The sequence below is a fragment of the Elephantulus edwardii genome, unplaced genomic scaffold (assembly GCF_000299155.1).
Source record: "Elephantulus edwardii isolate Elephantulus edwardi_28Jun2011 unplaced genomic scaffold, EleEdw1.0 scaffold00001, whole genome shotgun sequence".
NCBI classification, from domain to species: Eukaryota; Metazoa; Chordata; class Mammalia; order Macroscelidea; family Macroscelididae; genus Elephantulus; species Elephantulus edwardii.
Window position 1 is genome coordinate 5,081,452 of NW_006399751.1, and position 21,320 is coordinate 5,102,771.

At 41.9% G+C, this 21,320-nt stretch overlaps 1 protein-coding gene across 1 annotated transcript in view; it reads right to left on the reverse strand.

Annotated features, from left to right (window-relative positions):
* Positions 1-568: 568 nt before the first annotated feature.
* The window catches only part of TANGO6 (transport and golgi organization 6 homolog (Drosophila)), a 185,543-nt gene continuing 164,791 nt past the window's right edge, over positions 569-21,320 (reverse strand). Inside the window, exon 18 of the mRNA XM_006878883.1 lies at positions 569-745. Coding sequence (XP_006878945.1) covers positions 569-745 — 177 coding nt within the window. The remainder of the gene's footprint in view (positions 746-21,320) is intronic.

Here is a 21,320-nt window from a genome sequence, read left to right on the forward strand (position 1 = left end):
CATAGCTTTCCATCCAACAGTAGAAGACCTGATTCAGACCTGATATTCTTCACAGGCAAGATAATTTTATTCCGTGTCTCATGCTCTGATAATAATTTCATTCCCTTCCCCTCCTCCAGCTGCGTCTAGAAATCTGAGATTCCTCTAAGCAGCCATGGATGACTAGCACTGCCTACTAATCGTTACCACCAGTATAATTTCACCAAAGAAGAAGATCAAGACGTCTGACACATGGGTGGTAACCAACAACCTCTTCTATTCAAGTCACAAAAGAATGGTCACTTAATCAAATTCTATCAGTTTTGTTAAAAACAAGCATCCATCAGGCAAGTATCTCTCGCTACTAAATGCTACAGGACAGTGAGAATATGCAGATTAATGAGATATGTAATCTTTTTTCTTTCAGCACTTCAGGCTGGATGCTGGGTGGTGGCCAAATGTTTTCCGAAGGTCAGCCTGTAGATAGTAATATCGTCAGCTCCAAAGAGGCAGTGGGGCCACCTGCTGGAAGGCTTGGGCACTGCTCCCTCTTCCCCTCCCTCCTGCACATCTTCAGGGCGTGGTCTAATCATGGCAGGACCACAATCTTTTTCTCAAGCTTTTGTGGTGGGAACAGGAAATTTCTCATTATTTCATCCAACTCTTCCAAGGCCAGCTGGGCATGGAGTTTGGTCACGTCATCAGGCTCCAAATGCACCACGTGCTTCAGCAAGTGGTAGAGATCCTTGAGGACATCTCTAAGCACCTGTAGGAGAAAGACAGAGTCATGACCATCAGTCTGTTGTGCCAACATTTCTCAGTTTACCCTGTCTTCTTCTGTTAAAAGAGTTCTGTGAGGAAACCTATAGACTTCCTTAAAAAATAATGTCTAATCCTCTAAAGGAAGGAGGGAGAGATGAGGGCTCTACCTCACAGCCCTAACATTTGTACAAGCACGTCTCCCTTTGGGTTTCTCATTCACTCCTGTAACGTCACTACACTGGCCTTTACTCTCAGCCTCAAGTATAGATTCCACTTTCCTTCCAATAGTCTCTAAGCAGGCAGAGCCCTCAGGACCACGCTGCCTAGAGACGATCAGGCTTACAGCCCAGTTACCAGCATTTATCTAGCTAGCTCCCCACAAAACTCTACCAACACGCACAGAATAGGCAACTATCTTCTGCCATTTCTTCCAGCAATTACATTTTCCTTGCTACTGTTTTAAACGTTTTCTACTATAATTTATCTCCACAGTTGTGAACTTGTATTTTGTAAGTGACATCCAAAGGGACAACAGAATTAGAACTGGTGTGAGCAGAGGAAACACATGCACTAGATGTGTGCACCATTCTTTGGCAGTGCATGCACAGTGCATTGACCATTCGAAGCTCACGGGCCCAGAACTCTGCAAGACCCATGATGTGTGGGAGTTTAGCAAGACTCAGTGGAAATCCAAAGTAAATATGTTACATTTATGACTAATGAAGTGAGGAGCTGCCAGCTAGAGAGGCCCCACTTTCCATTAGAACCAAGACTTGCCTCGGGCAAAGAGAAGGCAGTAGAATTCTCAGAAACACAGGAAATCAAGGAACCTAATCATATTCTTTCTTACTCATGTCCCTTCCAGTATTAGCCAGACATTTGCATTGAAACTGAAGAGAAGGAAAAGAATAAGACATGTCCTTGTCATTTCTAGTCCCTTCTTACTCATCAGTAAGCCAAAAGGTGAAGACTGTGGGTACAATGGGCACAAAGCAAAAGTGAAAGAAAAATAGCTGAGTCACTTTTGTGCAGGTTTCCACTGTTTTAAGAACGAAATACATATATTGGTATAAACTAACCCTCCCTCCCTTAAAAAACCTCCTCCAATGCCATCATGTCAATTCTGACTTAGATCAAATTTGAGAGTGGAGCAGAACTGCCCCACAGAGTTTCCAAAGCTGTAATTTTTACAGATGTTAGACAATATCCTCTCTGTCTCATACTGTATAAACTAGAGAGAAGAAAAACCGTCTCATTTTAGTGATCCCATGTATGAATTAAGTGCTCTTATATTTTGCATTTAAAATTGGCACTGTACAATGTGAAAAGGAACAGTACAATTCATGCTGATAATGACATTTCCATTTTTCTGCCCGTAACAAACTCTGGTGATGTGGTCTCTGGAAAGCTGTGCTGCTAACCCTGGAGCAGCACTTCTTTATTGATTCAAATCCATCAACTTTTGAAATTCTGCTGGAGGGTCAGGTCAGTTATGTGTCAGTTTCAACTTGACAGCAGTGAGTTTGTATCTTTTTGCTTCTGAGAACAATGTTAAAGAGCAAATCATTAACACCATTACAAGTTTAAGAGAGAGACAATGAAAAAAGGTTGATATTTTAGTACCTTTCATGGCACTTTTTCTTTGCTTTTGAAAAATGGACCTCTTTAATTTTGCACTTGGCCCCACAAATTATGTAGCTAGCCTGCAAACAATTTTCAGTGTGCCGTACTTAGGATCAGTCTGGTAAGCAGCTCAATCCTGTGACCAATCTTTATGAAGATGCTGCCCAATCTCTGGTGTGGAATTATCTCCTGGGCAGCAGCTGAGACCTGACTTGGGTGTCAAGTCCTACCTGTGGCGCCATTGTTACTGCTCTTTCATCATCTATCTTCAGGTGAGGGTCCTAGCTTTCCTCAAGGTGGTGGTGGTGGTTCTTAGGTGCCATGGGATCGAGTATAATTCATAGCGCCCCTATGAGCAACAGATCTGAACCTTGTCCTGTCCTGTGCCGTCTTCACATCTGACACATCTGAGCCCACTGCTGCAGTCACTGTGTCAATCCACCTAGTTGAGGGTCTTCCTGTCCTTCACAGTCTATCTTTCCAAGCATTATGTCCCTTTCCAGCAACATGCCTAAAGTATGTTTATCATTTTGTCTTCAAGGAACACTTTGGCTACACTGTCTCCAAGACCTAGCTGCTTGATCTTCTAGCAGTCCACAGGATATTCAGTCCTCCCCTACAACACCACACTTCAACTTCCTCAAGGTTAGAAGCATGAAAACTAGAGACAATTTCTGGAAGCCTGGGACTCTCCACAGCACCTGCCTCCTGATTACTCACTCCTGCAATCATTAAGTGCCCAGGCACTGGGCTGGTAAGAAAAAGATGAATAATGCACAGTCCCTATTCTCTGGTTGCCATAGCCTAGTCTGGAGGTTGACACACACCATATAGGGTGATCTGTACTCTTAAGAGGTAAATGACCATAGCGCCCATGGAACAGAGAGAAGGAAGTGATTCTGCCTGTTGTAGTGGGTGAAGGGAAGAAAAGCATCTCCTCAACATGTGAATCTGACAATTATTTGCAACCAATGAGCAGCACCAAGTAATGGCTAGAAGAAATCTTAGCCAAGTCCCTTCAACCCCAAGCCACTTTGAATAACTGCAGGTTCTAAGGGAAACCAAAAAAGTGTCCTGGTAGCACAGTGGTTAAGCACTTTGCTGTTAACAGAAAGAAAGGTCAGTGGTTTATATCCACTGTATGTTCTGGAGGAGAGAGATCTGTAAGGCAGTTAGGTACCTATGGGGCAGAGCTACTCTATCCTATAGCAGCTGTGTGCTGTTGAGCTGGCACACTTTTATACACAAGTCACTTGGTTTAAAGAGACTTGTATATAAAATCCAAAAATTTCTTATCTTCATTACCATGTTTTCTTTCTCTCGCCTCCTCCCTGAGTCCCCTTTCCCACGCACCCCTTAAAGGAATCTTTCATATTGTCAGAAATATCTCAGGTATTTTTTCTAGGTCCTCCTAATATCCCAAGTAATGTTAACTTCTACTTATTAAAAGCTAAGTTCTGAGGCATTTTGGTCCTAGGTTCTTTTCCTTTCTGGTGTGGGTAACAATTTTCCCTTTGGCATCGCTGTGTCCTTAAAATAATAATACTTGTGCAAACACCATTTCATACTTGAGGGGTGCTGAGTTCCTTGTTATCAGTTACCGGATCTCCGTTTTTTAAGTAAGTGAGTGTTAAGCAAAGGCTCCTTCTTAATTAATGGGTCTACTTAGCAACCCACCCTGGTACCACTTCTCCTCAATCTCTGTAACTCTGGGGATCCCACACATCACACACTTCCTCTGGACTCCCCAAGGATCAAAGCTTCCTGCCAGCCAGGGATTGTCACTAAATCCCATGGATCAGGGGCTGAATAAAAGGAGAGTTCAAAGGTAAAGTTACTCACAGAAGCCTCTGTGGTGGGCAGGATATAGGCAATCCCACAGAGGAAACCACTCATTAAGAGTTCAACACACCTGCTATTCTGCCCCCTCTGCATTAAGGCTCCAAATCTCTAGGGCAGGGCCCCTGCTGAGCATCTGCCTTTTTTACCCCAGATAGGCTGAATCAGAATCTACATTTTAACAAGCTCGGTTCTGGTTCAGAATACCTGGGTGAAAGCAGATTACTGGCAGGGTGGGGGTTGAGGGTGGTGTCAATCCAGAATGAACTGATTCAAAGCTCCAGGAAACAACTGCTGTGGGGTGGGTACATCTCATCCTGACTCAATCCTTCTTAATATACAGCAAAATTGGTTGAAATAAACATCTTCACCACCTGAGAAGCTCTTAGAGGGACATTTTAAGGAAGTATTCAGTATGGATTGAGGCTCAATGTCAAGAAGACAAAGATTCTCACCACTGGACCAATTGGCAGCATTAGGATGGATGGTGAAGAGATTGAGATTGTTAACAACTTTAGTCTGCTTGGCTCCACGGTCAACACTCTTGGCACCAGCAGCCAGGAAATCAAACATATTGCGATGGGAAAGTCTGCTGTTAGGGACCTCTCCAGGGTACTGAAGAGCAATGGTATCACTCTGGAGACTAAGGTTCATCTGATACAGGCTATGGTCTTTGCAATCACTTGTTATACATTAGAGAGATGGACAATGACTAGTGAGGATAGAAGGAGAATTGATGCCTTTGAGCTGTGATGGTGCTAGAGAAGAGGATTGAATGTACCATGGACTGCCAAGAAAACAAAGAGATTCATCCTGGAGAGGGTTAAACCAGGCTGCTCCTTGTAGGCAAGATTCTGGGGCTTCGTCTGACATACTTTGGACATGTTGTAAGGAGGGACAGGTCCTTGGAGAAGGACATCACGCTTGGGAGGGACGGCACAAGAGGGTAAGACCCTCTATGAGGTGGATTGATTCAGTGACTGGGGTAATCGGGATGGGTGTGTCAGAGGCAGTGCGACTGGCACAGGGTTTAGGGCTGTTGTACATAGGGTCACTATGTAGTGGCAAGATGCTGCACTGCAATCCCAGAGGTATGCAGTTCAAATCCACCAGATGCTCTGCTGGAGAAGGAGGGGGCAATCTCCTCCTGTACCAGTCAGATCTGATTTGACGGTACACGTAAAAATAATACAATAAAAAGTAAAAAAAAAAGGAAAAAAATAGGGTCACTATGAGTCGCAAGCAACTCGACGGCACATAACAACAACAACTCAAGGAGTGGCATCCACTTCCAAAATAGCTTGCCTCCAGAAACTCTATAAACTTAGAAAAACAATAAGAGTTATACAAGTGGTTAAGTCTTTCATTCACTGCCAATACAAAAGCATGAGGTTCAAATCCACCAGCTGCTCCATAGGAGAAAGATGGACAATCAACTCCTGTGTGATTTATTGACACTGAAAACCTGTCAATTCTTACTCTACACAACCAAAACCCAAATTTCTAGCCTGAAAACTCTTCGGAAGGGGAGTAGCTTCAGGTGCTTTATAAGAAGGACTGAGAGTACACCCTGACCCTTCCCAACCCCCACACATTCACTCCAGGTGCTTATTTGCTGAAGCACAAAAAAGCTTCAGGGAAAGGGTAGTCTTTAGACCAGATGAGGCAGGGCACAGTGAAAAGGGAGCAGTGTGAGCGAAAGACTGCCTTGGGCACACAGGTGCACTGTCAATGGAAAAGCAGGAAACCAGGACCCTTTCAATGAGCCAGACCTGGGCCATTCCCACAGCGGTTGTTAAAATGTTTGAGTTGAGATCAAAAGGAAGAATAAAAAGCAACTATCTTTCTTCTTATTTCCAAATTTACTCATTTTTCTTGATTATAAACACAATAGAACCACAATCCAAAATATCTAGATGGAAAATAGAAGAAGGAAAATTGTCTGTAATCTATCTGCAGCACATATTTTATTGGTAAAGATGTTTCTTGATGAATAATTTACATCCTCGAAATGTTTAGTTTTTTAAAAAGTTATTTACATTTAACATGATTTTACAAATGGGACTTAGAGAACACATTGCTATTCTTCTGTTAATACTATGCAGTGTAAGCAAGATATGATACAAATGGTTAAAACCAAGACCTTTACAGAAACAAGGAATGAAGAAAGATGAAACCCAGTGGAGGAGGATGTCCCATCTGGAATTGCTTGGTATTTGAGGTGAAAATGGTTTACTAAGGATAGGAAAGGTAAGTTTTCAATGGCACTTTTATCCTATCCTATCCACTCAAATTTTGGGTTTAGAGGCTAAGGAACAATTACATATTGAGCACAGACACAAAACAAAAAATGGGGAATACAAGAAAATTAGAAATTTATGTATACACATATATGTGTGTGTGTATATGTATGAATATGTAGTACATACACACACACCACACACACACACACACACACACACACACACACGAGAGCCACATAAATGTGAAAGGTGGTTAGTGGCTGGAGAATGGCTTGGTAGAGAAACAGTTTCTCTCAGTGGGGGCCCAGAAAAGAATACCCCAGAATTTAGTTAATTCTGATTAAAAACATGCTGGGTTAAGCATCAGGTGTGATATGAACCCTTCAGTAAGATATCATCCAATTTTCAAAACCACTGTGACCACTGGGCCTCCATGCTAACACCAATGTATGATTTTGCAGCTGAGGAGATGAGATTGGACAGATGAGGCCAGTTGCCAGGCAGAGTTATCAAGGAACATCAACAGAGCAAGACTCAGCAAACATTTCTCCCACTGAATACAGGAGACTATGCTAAGGACTCTGGGTAACAAGGGACAGTATTTGACCCACAGGAGATCACCAACATATGGAGAAAATAGTCACAGAGTCTAATGATCTGGAGGCAGGAAATGGATGAAGTACATTAGAAATTTCCAGTTACTAGCTAGATAGTTTTTATTTTTGGTGAGAAAAATTTGAACTGAGAATTAGTCAGCTGAACTCAGTTTAGATTATCTCGATTTTTTTGCCAGTGTTGCAAGGTTCACAGGCAGGAGCCTATCAAACATAGGCCTTTGTCGCTTCATCAGGGCCTAATCAAGGTGTTGACTTTGGCCACATCAATGTCATAGAGATTCTTCCCAGCCTCTTTCTTTTTTTTTTTTTTTCAATTTTAATGAAAGTTTACAGAAACTTTGGATTTTAATTCATACATTGTTGCACACTTTCCACTTTCTTCCCTACCCACCCCTCCCCCCAAGTTCGCTTTTCTCTTTGAAGAAAAAAAAATTCTTTCATTGTTTGTTACACAATTCTCCTGTGGCCCCCACCCCCTAGTTCACTTTACTATGCAGCTCATATTCTGGACTCTTGTCATGAAAATAATACTTAATCATATATTTATAGCTCCCCGATTAAAACAAGCTTGGAAGCATAAGTGGCATCCATTTCCAAAAATAGCTTGCCTCTGGAAACCCTATGAACCTAGAGAAAGGATGAAAGTTATACAAGTGTTTAAGTCTTTTGTTCAGAGTCGCTATGAGTTGTCTATCACTTGACGGCATTTAACAGCAAGAACAACGAGAGAGCTCAGTTGGCCTAGTAGACAGAAAGTGATGCTACCAAGCCAAAGGTCGAGTGACTTTAATCTGCAGCCCTCAGGCCTGTTTTCAATTGTTTTTGGTCAAACATTCTTCTAGGTCGTATAGCCCTGATCTGTCCACTTGCTATACAGAGGTAACTCGTAGTTGCTGTAATGCTGAACACTGTGATACTGATGTGTCAAATGTGATAAATGTGATTATGGTTATCCACGGTGGACAGTGTTTGGTGGAGCTCCCTGATTAAAACAAGCTTGGACCAGGAGTGGCATCCACTTCTGAAACAGCTTGCCTCTGGAAACCCTATGAACCTGAAGAAAGGATAAAAGTCATACAAGTGTTCAGGTCTTTCATTCACAGGGTCAATATGAGTTGCCTACAACTCGACAGAACTTAACAGTAACAATCACATATTCCTTTTAAACAGTTCTCTCCCTCATCTGTTTCAATGCAGTATACATTATTTATCCCTTCTTTTCTTAAGTTCCCCCCAACCCCGATGTCAGTCCCATTTTACAACAGTGGCACTATGCAGTATTTGTCCTTTTTGACTGAGATATTTCCCTCAGCATAATGTTCTCCAGAGTCACCCATATTGTATAATATTTCATTAATCCCTTGTTTTTCAATGCAATATAGTGTTCCATTGTGTGAATATACCACAGTTTCTCTATCCATTCATTTGTTGATGGGCACTTGGGTTGTTTCCAACTCTTTGCTATTGTGAACAAAGCTGCAATATACATGGGTGTGCATATATCTGCTTGGATGGTAGTTATGGTTTCTTTAGGGTACAATCCCAGTAGTAGAATTGCTGGGTCAAATGGTATTTCTATTTCCAACTTTTTGAGCAAGAGTCATCCTGTCTTCAATAGTGGTTGCATCATTTTACACTCCCACTAACATTGAATAACGGTTCCAGTTTCTCCACAACCTCGCCAGCATTTATTATTTGCTGCTCTGTTGAATTTTGCTATTCTTACTGGGGTGAGATGATATGTCATAGTTGTTTTGATTTGCATCTCTCTTAGAGCTAGGGATTTTGAGTACTTCTTCATGTGTCTGTTCACCATATGAATGTCTTCTTTGGGGAAGTGTCTTCATTTTTGTGCCCATTTTGCAGTTGGGTTGTTTACCTTTATCTTGTTGAGGTGCTCAAGTATTCTATACATTCAAGATATTAGTCCCTTAACAGATATGTCATTACCAAATATTTTTTTCCCAGTCTGTGGCTTCCCTATTTACTCTATTGGAGAAGATTTTGGATGTGCATAGGAATTTTTTTCTTCGAAGGTCCCATTCATCGATTTTATCGTTTCCTGGTTGTAGGTGTCCCAGCCTCTTTGAGCTGGTGATTGCTGGCCCTGGCATCCACAATGAATACATGTGTTGTTATCTTCTTTCTTCTTTGTGGCTGACTCAGTGATCATGGGAAACGTGATAACAGCATAATGGTCAAGCTGGGTGTACTTGAGTTCCCTATGGAGTCTCAGCCTTTTAGGCCACTGGAAAGTGGGTGAGGTGTGGATCTTCCTTTTTACTCTGCAGCTGTGCATGTCCTTCAGGACTGTCTTCTTGGCATTTAATATCTTTGCTTTGGCTTCAGTTTTGCGAGGGCCAGGGGTTTCTTTCTTTGCTTTTGGCGCCTTCTCCATAAAGGGTGAAGCCAGAATGTTCCCTGGAGTCAAGGATTCTGAAGCTTCATCTGACATACTTTAGGCATGTTGCAAGGAGGGACTGGTCCTTGGAGAGGGACATCATTTTTGGCAGACTGGAGGGGCAGCGAAGGAGAGGAAGACCTTTGATGAGATGGATCGATTCTGTGACTAGAGAGGTGGGAATAAGTATGTTTGAGATGGCTAGGTTGGCACAGGATAGAAGAGCGTATAGAGCTCTTGTACATAGGGTCGCTATGAGTCGCAAGCGACTTGATGGCACATAACAACAACAACAACAACAAGTAATTCTGAGCAAACTATAGTCCATTAGGGAGCTCTGATGGCCTAGTGGCAAGAAGCTGCACAACAATCTTGAAGGAACACAGTTTGAGTCCATGAGCTGCTCCGCTGGAGAAAGATGGATGATCTCATCTCTTCTTGTGTGACTAACTGCCTCTGAAAACCTGCTGAAGGGTCAGCTCTGGGTCAGTTTTGACTCAATGGTACACAGCAGCAGCAGTGTCCGGGTGTCCAGGGCTTCCCTCCACCCTTGCAAACTCGGGCAGTACCAGCATCAGCACTAGCACCAGCCCAGCACCAGCACCACAGTCCATTCCCTCCAGGAACTTCAGTGATCTGATGTGCAAAATGTGGATAACAGTATCTTATTTTAAGCTTATTGTAAGAATTAATATCTACAAAGACCAAAGCATAAGGAAGCACATAAAATTGTTTTTGTTAGGTGCCCTCAAGTCGAATATGACTTATAGTGACCCTATGAATGACAGATCTGAGCCCTGTCCTAGCTTGTGGCATCTTCACCATCCCTGACACACTTGAGCCCACGGCTGCAGTCACTATGTCAATTCATCTCGCTGAGGGTCTTCTCTTTTGTCACAACTCTCCACCTTTCCAAATATGCTGTCCCTTTCCAAGGACTAGTCTCTCTGAGCAATATGTCCCAAATATGTGAAAAAAAGCTACTGTTTTTGCCTCCAAGGAGCACTATGGATGTGCTTTCTCCAAGGCATATCTGCTTCTTCTTTTGTCAGTCCACGGGATAGATATTCAGTACTCTTCTCCAACACCACATCTCAAAGGCATCAATTTTTCTGTCATCTTTATACACTGACCAGCTCTCAAATGCAAAGCAAGTAACTGAAAAGACCATGGCCTGAAACAGACACACCTTACTCTTCAAACTAGTATCATTGCTCTTTAATAATTAGAAGTCCCTAACTGCAGACTCTTCAAGTGCAATGCATCTCCTGATGTCTTGAGAGCAAGGGAGTCGATTTGGATCTAAGTAAGTTAAGGTCATTGACAGCTTCTATCGTTCTCCATGTATGATTATGTTGCCTTTAGGTCCAGTGGTGAAAATTTTTGTTTCTTGACATTGTACTATAATCCGTATTAAAGGCTACGGCCTTTAATCTGCAGCAAGCACTTCAAGTGCTCCACACTTTCAGCATGCAAGGTTGTGTCCAATATAACCAGTAACGCTAGTTATTGATGAGTCTGATCTTGATGCCACATTCTTCTTCACAGAGTCCAACTTCGTGAGTGATTTGCTCAGCATACAGATTGAATAGGAATGGAGAGAGGATACAAACCTGATGCACACTTTTACTGATTTTAAACCATGTAGTGTTCCCCTGCACTGTTTACACAACAACCTCTTGGTCTAGATAAGACATGAGCCCAATTCAGTGTTCCAGGCTTCCCGTTCTTCTCAGTGTCAGCCACCATTTGTTATGATCCACACAATCAAATGCCTTTGCATAATCAATAAATCTGACTGATTCCCAAAGGTGCGTGGTTGGAATTTACCAGATGCTCTCTTGGAGGAGGGACAATTTCCTCCTGTACCACCCAGATGGTACATGTACACACACACACACACACACACCCCAACCAACAAAAAAAAACCCCGATAAATTGATTTTTATAAAATCAATTTAAAAAATAGATGTTTTTCTGGTATTCTGTGCTTTTAGTCAGGATGCATCTGACATCAGCAATATCACTGCCTCTTCTAAACCCAGTTAGAACTTCTGGCAGTTCTTTGCCTCTGTACTGTGCTAGCCATTTCTGAATGATCTTCAGCAATATTTTGCTTATATGTGATATTAACGATATTGTTTGGTAATTTCCACATTCTCTTGGATCATCTTTCTTGGGAATCAAAACAAATATGGATTTCTTCCAGTCAGGAGGCCAGGCAGCTGCCCTCCAAATTTGTTGGCACAGATTGGTGAGCACACCCAGGGCTGCATCTGTTAGATGAAACATGTCAATTGGTATCCCATTGATTCCTGGTGCCTTATTTTTTGCCAGTGCCTTCAGTGTAGCTTGAACTTCTCCCTTCATCACCATTACCTCCTGATCATATGGTACTTCTTGAAATATTTCAGTGATATAGCGATTTTGTGTGTGTCATCTTCCTTTGATGTGACCTAGATAATTCAAGATTTTGCCCATAGCATCTCTCAGTACTGAAACTCAAATATTAAGGATATTATCCATTAAGAGAGCAAAAGGTCATTACAAAGACAAAGGAATAAGAAAAAACCAAACTAGATGTCAGAAGAGATTTTGACAATTGCACCAGAACATCAAAAAGCCAAATCAAAGGGAAGGAGATGCTGAAGTAAAAGAGCTGAACAGAAGATTTCAAAGGGCCACTTAAGGAGACAAAGCAAAGTATTATAAAGGAATATGCAGAGAGGTGGTTGTTGTTGTTATGTGCCATCGAGTCGCTTGCGACTCATAGCGACCCTATGTACAAGAGCCCTAAACGCCGTTCTATCCTGTGCCAACCTCACTGTCTCAAACACATTCATTCCCACCACTCCACTCACAGAATCAATCCATCTCATCGAGGGCCTTCCTTTCCTGGGTTGTCTGTCCACTCTCCTAAACATGATGTCCCTCTCCAAGGACCAGTCCCTCCTTGCAGCATGCCCAAAGTACGTCAGACGAAGCTTCAGAATCCTTGCCTCCATGGAACATTCTGGCTTCACCCTTTCCAGGACAAACCTGTTTGTTCTCCTAGCAGTCCATGGTATATTCAACACTCTTCTCCAGCACCACAGCTCAAAGGTATCAATTCTCTTTCTATCATCCCTATTCACTGTCCAACTCTCCGATGCATAGCACGTAATTGCAAAGACTATAGTCTGGATCAGGTGCACCTTAGTCTCCAGCCTGACGTCGTTGCACTTCAGTACTCTTGAGAGGTCCCTCACAGCTGACTTTACCAATGCAATTCGTCTCCTGATTTCCTGGCTGCTGTTACCAAGAGTGTTGACTGTGGAGCCAAGTAAACTAAAACTGTTAACTATCTCAGTCTCTTCACCATCCATTCTGATGCTGTCAATTGGCCCAATGGCAGAGAGGTAGAATTGGAAAATACAAAAGAAAGAACTTGCTCAGCATTTCTCAAGTTGAAATAAAAAAGATCATAAGGTAGTAGAGGTTTATCCATCTCCCTGAGGCTGTGTCTATATTATTAGTCTTAGAAAACCGAGGCCTAGAACAGAGCCTGGAACAAAGTAGCTCTGCTAACTACAGCTCACAGTGACCCTGTGAACAACCAACGTGAACCGTGCCCTGCCTTATACCATCCTCATGATCTCTGTCCAGCTCAAGCCTTTTGTGGTAGTTACTGTGTCAATCCATCTTGTTGAGGGGCTTCCCCTCTGCTGATCCTCCACCTTTTGAGCCTGATGTCTCCCTCCAAGGACTGGTTACTCGTGAAAATGTGTCCAAAGCATATGAGACTAAGTTTCACCATCCTTGCCTCTAAGGAGCACTCTGGTCGCACTTTCTGCAAAATAGATTTGTTTGCTCTTTTGGCAGCTCATGCAATATTCAATGCTCTTCAACAACACAAGTCAAAGGCGTCAATTCTTCTCTGTCATCCTTATTGTACAACTTTCATATACATAGGAAGCAATTGAAAATACCATAGCTTGAATCAGGTGTACGTTAGTCTTTAAATTGACATAATTGTTCTTGAGAACTTTAGAAAGGTCGTCGACAGTAGATTTTCTCAGTGCAATATGTCTTTTGATTTCCTAACTGCTACTGCCATGGGTACTGATTATAGATCCATGTAAAAGGAAATCATTGACAACTCCAATCTTCTCTCTACCTACCATGACTAGTCCAGTGGTGAGGATCAATCAACAACCAGTGCTATGCAGATGACATAACCTTGCTTGCAGAAAGTGAAGAAGACTTGAAGCAATTGTTACAGAAAGCCTTCAACATGGGTTACAATGCAACATCAAGAACTAAAAAATCCTCACCAGTGGAAGTAGCTCTGGCATGCAGTTAATCTCTGATGAGTGAATAATAATAATAATATAATAATAATAATAACTAATCCTTACATAATACCTGTTATGTGCTCAGTTCTTAGCACTTTATATATATATTGGCTCACCAAATTCTCACAACAAAAAAAATGAAATGGGTATTATTATCCCAATTTGCTCAAGATCACACAGCCAGTTACTGCTAGAACCATGATTCAAACCTTGGCAGTTGGTGGCAGAGCCCATGCTCTTTATCAATCACTACACTACTACGCCTCTCAGAATGGTTATTATTTTCACTTAAACCGCCTGCCCTGTAAGTTTGTTGGGGATCAAATGAGATGATGGTTGTGAAAGGATTTGCTGTTATTATGTACCATTGAGTCAGAACCAACTCACAACTGACTCTTGAGCAGGTTTTCAAAGGCAATATATATGATCACACAGAAAGACTGTCCATCCTTCTTTTGTATAGTAGCTGGTAGATTCTAACTGCGTGCCTTGGGGTTGGCAGCACAGCTCCTTACCAGTAGGCCACCAGACTGCCTTGTGAAAGATTTTAGCTATCATATAGCAATAATAATTCAAAGGACTATAATGATAAATCCAACATTGAGATAACAGATTACTATGAAATAACTGAGAAACACAAAATAGAGAGAAGCAGTTACAGAAACACAGGTCTGCTAGATGAATAAATGGAGGGGAGTTAGAAGAGTGATAGATACTGATATCCAGGCAGATATATGCACACCCATGTTTATTGTGGCTTTGTTCACAACAGCAAGGAGCTGGAAACAACCTAAGTGCCCATCAACAAACGAATGGATAGAGAAGCTGTGGTAAAGTCACAATGGAACACTAGGATGCATTGAAAAACAAGGAACTCGTGCAATATTATTCAAAATGGGTGACCCTGGAGGACATTATGCTGAGTGAAATATCTCAGTCACGAAAGGACAAATACTGCATGGTGCCACTGTTGTAAAATAGGACTGACCTTGGAGTTGGGGGGACACTGAGAAAGATGGGTTCTATAAGGTATACTGCATTGAAACAGATAAGAGAGAAAACTGTTTAAAGGGATAGGTGGGTATTTTTGTCATGGCAGGAGTGAAGAACAAAGGCTGCATAGTGGAGTGGACTTGGGGGAGGGTTTGTAAAACAATGAAAGAATTTTTCTTTTACTTTTCCAAGAGGATAGTGTACTAGGGTGGAGGGTTGGGAGGGGAGAAAAGTGCAACAGTGAATGAATGGAAACCCAAAGTCTCTGTAAATTTTCATTGAAATTAATAATAAATTTTAAATTTTAAAAAAAGAGTGAGAGATATGGAAATGAAGGGAAGTAGATTTAATGTCACCCACATGTGGGACTGGGGCCATAGCAGGTCAGATGATGGTGCTTATCTGACCCTGGGGAACACGTTGACCTCACTATTAAGCAGGGCTGAGAGCACTAGGAAGAATTCTGCTGGACAAGCACAGAGGAGCCAGAATTTAAAGTCTAAGCAGCAAGCAGCCTCTAAGATAATGGGCAGAAAACAAATAAGATGGGGAAACCAACTAGATGCAAATAATCTGAACTTCATTCAGTGAGCTCTGGCCTGAAGAATAAATGCTATAGTGATAAAACCCAAGCCTTCACTTTGATGGGTCTATGAAAAAGAAATTAGGGCCAATTCAAACAGAAAGGCTAGGCTTGTGAGACACCTCATTGAAAGCACTGGGAGAGTCACAAAGAAAGACAGGATTACTAATGTCTAAGAGAATTCTATCCATGCCTGACAGATGGAGAATCACAAACAGGACGAAGTTCAGGGGTGCACTGTTATTAACCGGAGGTTACTAAGCTTTTGAAAGCCCTTTTCTTTTGTAAGTATTTTTCTCTGTTAGACCTAGAGATAAGTGACACTTTTACCCTTTCTGGACTGTGTATGGCTGTCAAATGGGGTGGGTACCTTAACTGCTGATTTGAAATGAAGTGTGGAGGGGATGATGGGGTTATCATATCAATTTTTATTGAAGAATATGAGGAAAAATTTAACTGAGACAAGCACTATATGGTACCCAGCCACCATTATAGAACATTTTAAGCAAAATTTCTATAGAAAAATTCTGATCCAGGGGGATGAGGGTGTGTGTGGAAATGCAGAAAAGAATTAAAAATTCTCAAATATTCAGACTTCCTGAAGTCTTGAAGTCTGCATGAATCCCTGACACATCTGTCCTGAGATAATCTTTAAACTTTTAACAAAAAGTATCCCCTGAAATCTTCTTAAAACCAAACAAAAGCATATTTTTTTGTTGCAAATAATATACCTCTACACTTGTTTGCCAATATTCTCTTCCATCCCTCCCCCATGTATTTTTGTAAACGCAAGACTTTGGCAACATGTGAAAAAAAAATTGGCACTTATGGATAGCAAAAAGTGTCACTTATGGATGGCAAACAAATGCTGAAGGTGTGATATTTTTACTTTAAGTGAATGCTTTGAGCATTATGCTTTTTTTTGCATAATGCTTTTTTAACAATGGAAATCATTTAACATAAAATGATAACAGCAAGGGAGCTCTGGTGGCCTAGTGGCAAGAAGCTGCACTGCAATCCCCGAGGAGTACGGTTCGAATCCACCAGATGCTCTGCCGGAGAAGGAGGCGCAATATCCTCCTGTACCAGTCAGATCTGATTTGACGGTACACGCACACAAAAAAATAATAAAAAAAATGATAACAGCAACTTGGAAGAGTAGATGAGAATTTTAGAGGGCAGTGAGTTTATGTTAATGAGGAAAGTATAACTTAAAACCTGAAGGGAAAGAAAGGTCACACAACTCAAAGAACGGCATCATGTCACCGAGCTGTACATGTAGCAATTGTAGAGTTGGTCTATGTTCTCAGCAGCAACAATAAAAATGTATTAAAATTTTTTTATTAGTTTGATTCACATATATGGTGTTTCATACAATGCACTTACATTGTGTTTCAAACATTCATATACATTGGATTTTATATAGTTACTATTGATCTATGCCTATTATCACCTGATCTTTTTAGTAAACGTGCTGCCGAAGCGAGCACTACCATATCTCTTTGAGTTCTCATTGAGTCTTTCCTATTCCTTCACCTGCCCCAACAACAACATTTAAAAAGAGAAATTTTTTTTTAAACTGGGCAATTGCCAATTATACTACAGGGATGGACATAAACTGGTGAGGCGGTTAGAGGACAAAGAGCAAGGCAGTGCTTAATAGTTAACCCTGTGGATAAGGGTCTCGAAGGGAAAAGCTGGCTGGCACTCAGGCCTCCTAAACCCTAACTGTGCGTGATCCTAGGCTGGTTTGTTCAAGAGCTAGTTGCCAAGGGCTTTGAGAGATTAGAAGGCAGCCTTGGCAGGGACTGCCTAACGCTCTCTGCGGTAAGAACAGGAGCCGCTGCTGTGGCGACAGGAGCAGCAGCAGCAGCAGCAGCAGCGGTGGCAGAAGCTTTCAGAATGTCTTTAAATAGCAGCCTAAGTAAGGCAGAAGCTTTCCTTACACCCTGACAGGCACTGAAATAGAACAAAGAAGGCAGGAAAAATGGCCGGGGTCTGTGCAAAAGCAGCAGGCTGCTGCTTGCCAGAGAAGAGATTTCAAGCACTGTCCTTAGATGATTACAATCTCACCTTTCAAATTGGACTTAATCACCCCACATCAGGAGAAGGCACTGCATTTTCCCTGGCCCTTGAGGATTTTTCGTAGACCTTGCTGAGCAGGGCATAGCCTGGCTTTCTTTCCCAGCCTGCCATAGCTTGTTGGGCTTAGACAGCTTCCGGTGATGGCTCAGGCCTACCATCTACCTCAGCATTTGGTTCACTGTGTTTTCAGTAACTGGGCTAAGTCCTTGATACACATTATCTCACTTAATCCTATGAGGTGGGTATTATTGGTCCCAGTATACGTATCAGGGAAAGGGGAGTGTAGGGAGGCACGGTCATTTGCAGAAGGACAAATAGTGTCTATCTAGTCAAACTCAGCTAACCTTTTAAACATGTGCAGTTACTAGGAAATCCAATATACAGGAAGACATCATGGAGACAATTTGATGTTTTTCCTATATAATCAAAACAATTTTCCTGGTTGGCTTCTGGCTAAGGAGGAGAGGGGAAAGCAGGTGGGCTTAGGCTTCCCTTGGGGTAACCTGAGTCACCCCAGATAGATCTTGGTCAGTCAGTCAGTCAAGATACAGCTGATCAGGAGCCCATGGACAGGGGAAGGGCAGCATGTTCTTGGTGGAGCTTTTGCCCAGTGGAATTCAATGTTCTGAGTAAGAAGATTTAGGAGAACAAGGTTACAGAATTATATCAAAGGCCAGAGAAAAGCAAAGTGGTAGACACAACAGAGGCAGGGGTGGGCCATGTTAGTACATGTTAACATATACTTGGCATATGTGGACCAGACGGAAAAAGACAACTCCCACTCCCACCAGAAAAGTGCATCTACATTCTTCAGACATTTTGACACCATTATTCCAATGATTCTGAACCCTCACTGCTCATTAAAATTCCCTAGGGAACTTTAAAATTGCTAAGAATCAGAATATTAGGGGGTGGAGCTCTGGGCTTCTAAAAAAAATTTTTTCCCCTCCCCAAGTGATTCTAATGAACAGCCAGGATGCAACAGAGCAGGAGGTTAGGAAAAAACACAGTGGGCTGCACACTCCATGTTCTAATTATTTATGGATGTTTGCAATTGTTTCTTCATTTTGAGTCTTGCCACATCAACAAATGAAGGTCCTTCACTGGGTGAAAGCTTCTCTCCCTCTACGTCATTAAGGCAGACACTATTCTGAGGAGGCAGCTCTTCCCCAGTCACATTTTAAATGCCTCCAACTTGTGGGGCTCATCTTCGGGCACTATGCCAAACAACGTTCTAGTGCTATTTAAGTTTTGGAGGGCCTGATATTTCAGAAGTGGGTGGCAAGTCTGGCTTCCTAGTCTGTCTCAGTCTGGAAGCTCCTCTCAAACTTGTACACCATGAGTGATCTTACTGGTATCTGAAATTCCAGTGGCATAGCCTTCAGCTTCACAGTACCACACAAACTGCTTGTGTGCTGTAAGAGCATTCAGTAAATAATAAAGTGGATTGCTGCTGTTACATACCATCAAGTCAAAACCAACTTACAGCTGACCCTCCAATGAGTTTTCAAAGGCAGTAAATTGCATTGGAGGAGACTGTCCATCCCTCTCCTGAAGAGTAGCTGGTGGATTTGAACTTTGTGCCTTTGAGTTGGCAGTGCAACTCTTTATCTCTAAGCCACCAAAGCTCTCTTGGCAAAATGATAGAGAAGTGATATTTTCAGGCATAGACTACTGTGTTTCTTGGAATTTTTTTTGTGCAGAGCAGTCCCCAAAGAGAATTTAGCTGGTACTCCAAAGACAGTGTCCTTTCATCAGTTTGAATCCACCAGCAGCTTTTTGAGAGAAAGATTGGCAGTCTCCTCTCATGCAATTTACAGCCTCCTGAAAACTGCTGGAGGGTCAACTATGAGTCAGTTCTGATTTGACTGCACTGACGGAGAAATGATTAACAATCTGCTTTTATTTTTTTCTGAATGGAGAAAGAGTAATTTTTCATCTATGAATTAAGATTGCATCTTTTCCCCAAAATATTTAAAATTTCTTCTTAAACATGTGTATGGAATGTGGTTCTGAAGAAAGAGAGAGTCACAAGCTCCCACTGTGCATTCTGTAGGAAAATGTAAAGAGATGCAGTTGCCTCTGTTACTAGATTAGATGAAGTTATGGCAGAAGCCACTGCCCAGATGGGTGGAATTAAGGGAAATACATGTGCTAAAATGCTGACAGCTAAATATACAGTGTGGGAAGTAGCCAGATTTTGAAATGCAGACTGCTTCTGGCTGCACATCAATATTCATTTTGTCACTCTGCCTCAGGACTCCTTCTCCCAGCTGATCTGGGGACAGTATGTCTATAACAACAGTACCAAAAACCTTGGGAATTTCCAAGTAAAGAAGTACAATTCCCTCTTAACGAAAACTTGTTTAGACAACTTCTGTTTTTAGGAAACTTGAACATTAGAAAAGTTTAGAAGTTCCTGAATTTCCAGTTAAAGACCTAAGACATCTATTTATCACACAAACACACACAAAGAAATTTAAGAGAAGTGTTCTGTGCCTCTTTCAGAAGTGATTTCATGCACTTTCTCCTTCCCTCAGTAAACATTTATTAAGCACTTATCATATTCAAGACAATGTGCCTGACTGTGGAAACAGAAAAGTGAATAGAGTATTTAGGGGTTCATGGTTTCCTGTTGACATCAGATATGTGAACACATCACTGTAACATCTAATCTAGTTCTCACCTGATATGTTAAAGACTGCAGAATTTGGAGAAAGGAAGACTAATTTTATCCTTGGAAGTAAGAAAGGCTTTCCTCAAAGAGTATAGCATTTAAGTCAAGTTCTACTAGATGAATAAAAGCTTATCAGATGAACAGATGGAAGGAAAGGGGAAAAAGTATGATAGATTATTCTTGGCATGAGAGTTAGTATGGGGTTGGCATGAGGGTTTCTGCTCAAACTACTAACCTAACAGGGAGCTATGGTGGCATAGTCTGGAGGGAGTTGTAATGCTAACCCCAAAGGCTGTGCCTCTCTGGTGGTCTGAATCCACAGCAACCCCTGGGAGGAAGATGGGGAAACTGCTCTTGTGCAATGTATAGCCTCCAAAAACCTACTGCAGGGTCAGCTCTGAGTTAGTTCCAACACGACGGCAATGTACGTGAATGGCTAACCTGAGGGTTAATGATATGAACCTCCCTAGTGGCACTGTGAAGAAGGCCTAGAGATCTGCTTCCACAAAGGTGAAAACAAAAACTCCCTCTGCCATTGAGTTGACTGAGCTATGATGATTGGTCCTCAGGTTTCTGAGGCTGTGACTTTTAATAGGAAAGGACTGTCATCTTTCTTCCTCAGAGCAACTGGTGATTCCGAACTGCTGGCCTTTCACGTAACAGCCCAACACATTACACACTAAGCCACCAGGACTCCTCCATAAAGACTTGTGTTTCTTTTGTGATTGATGAGGTGGGGCTAAAACAAAAATAAAACCCTCCAATACATCATATGGAACAGGTGTACTTTGTAATACATGAGATTACCTCAGGTCTGAATGAGGGCTTATGAAGGGAAGAATAGGAGAGAATGTATGGAAGGCAGTTGGGGCCCAGATTTTGCTTGATATTGAACATCATGCCAAGGAGTCTGGGCCTCACACCTAAGGATCACAGAGAACAAATGAAAACCAGTCAGGAACCGAATTTATAAAGATCTGCATTTCAGAAAGATCTCTCTGGAAGATCTTCACCCTGAAACCCACAGCGTCCCTTTTCAGCAGGAAGTAGCTAAGAGAATACGCCATCCCCTTTTCCTTATAACTCAGGTTGAAGTCTCTCTCAGGGAGGAGTGATAGGGAATGGCAAAGGACACACTGACAAAGAAGATTAATCAGAACTGGCTTTGACAAGCACTGTGGCAT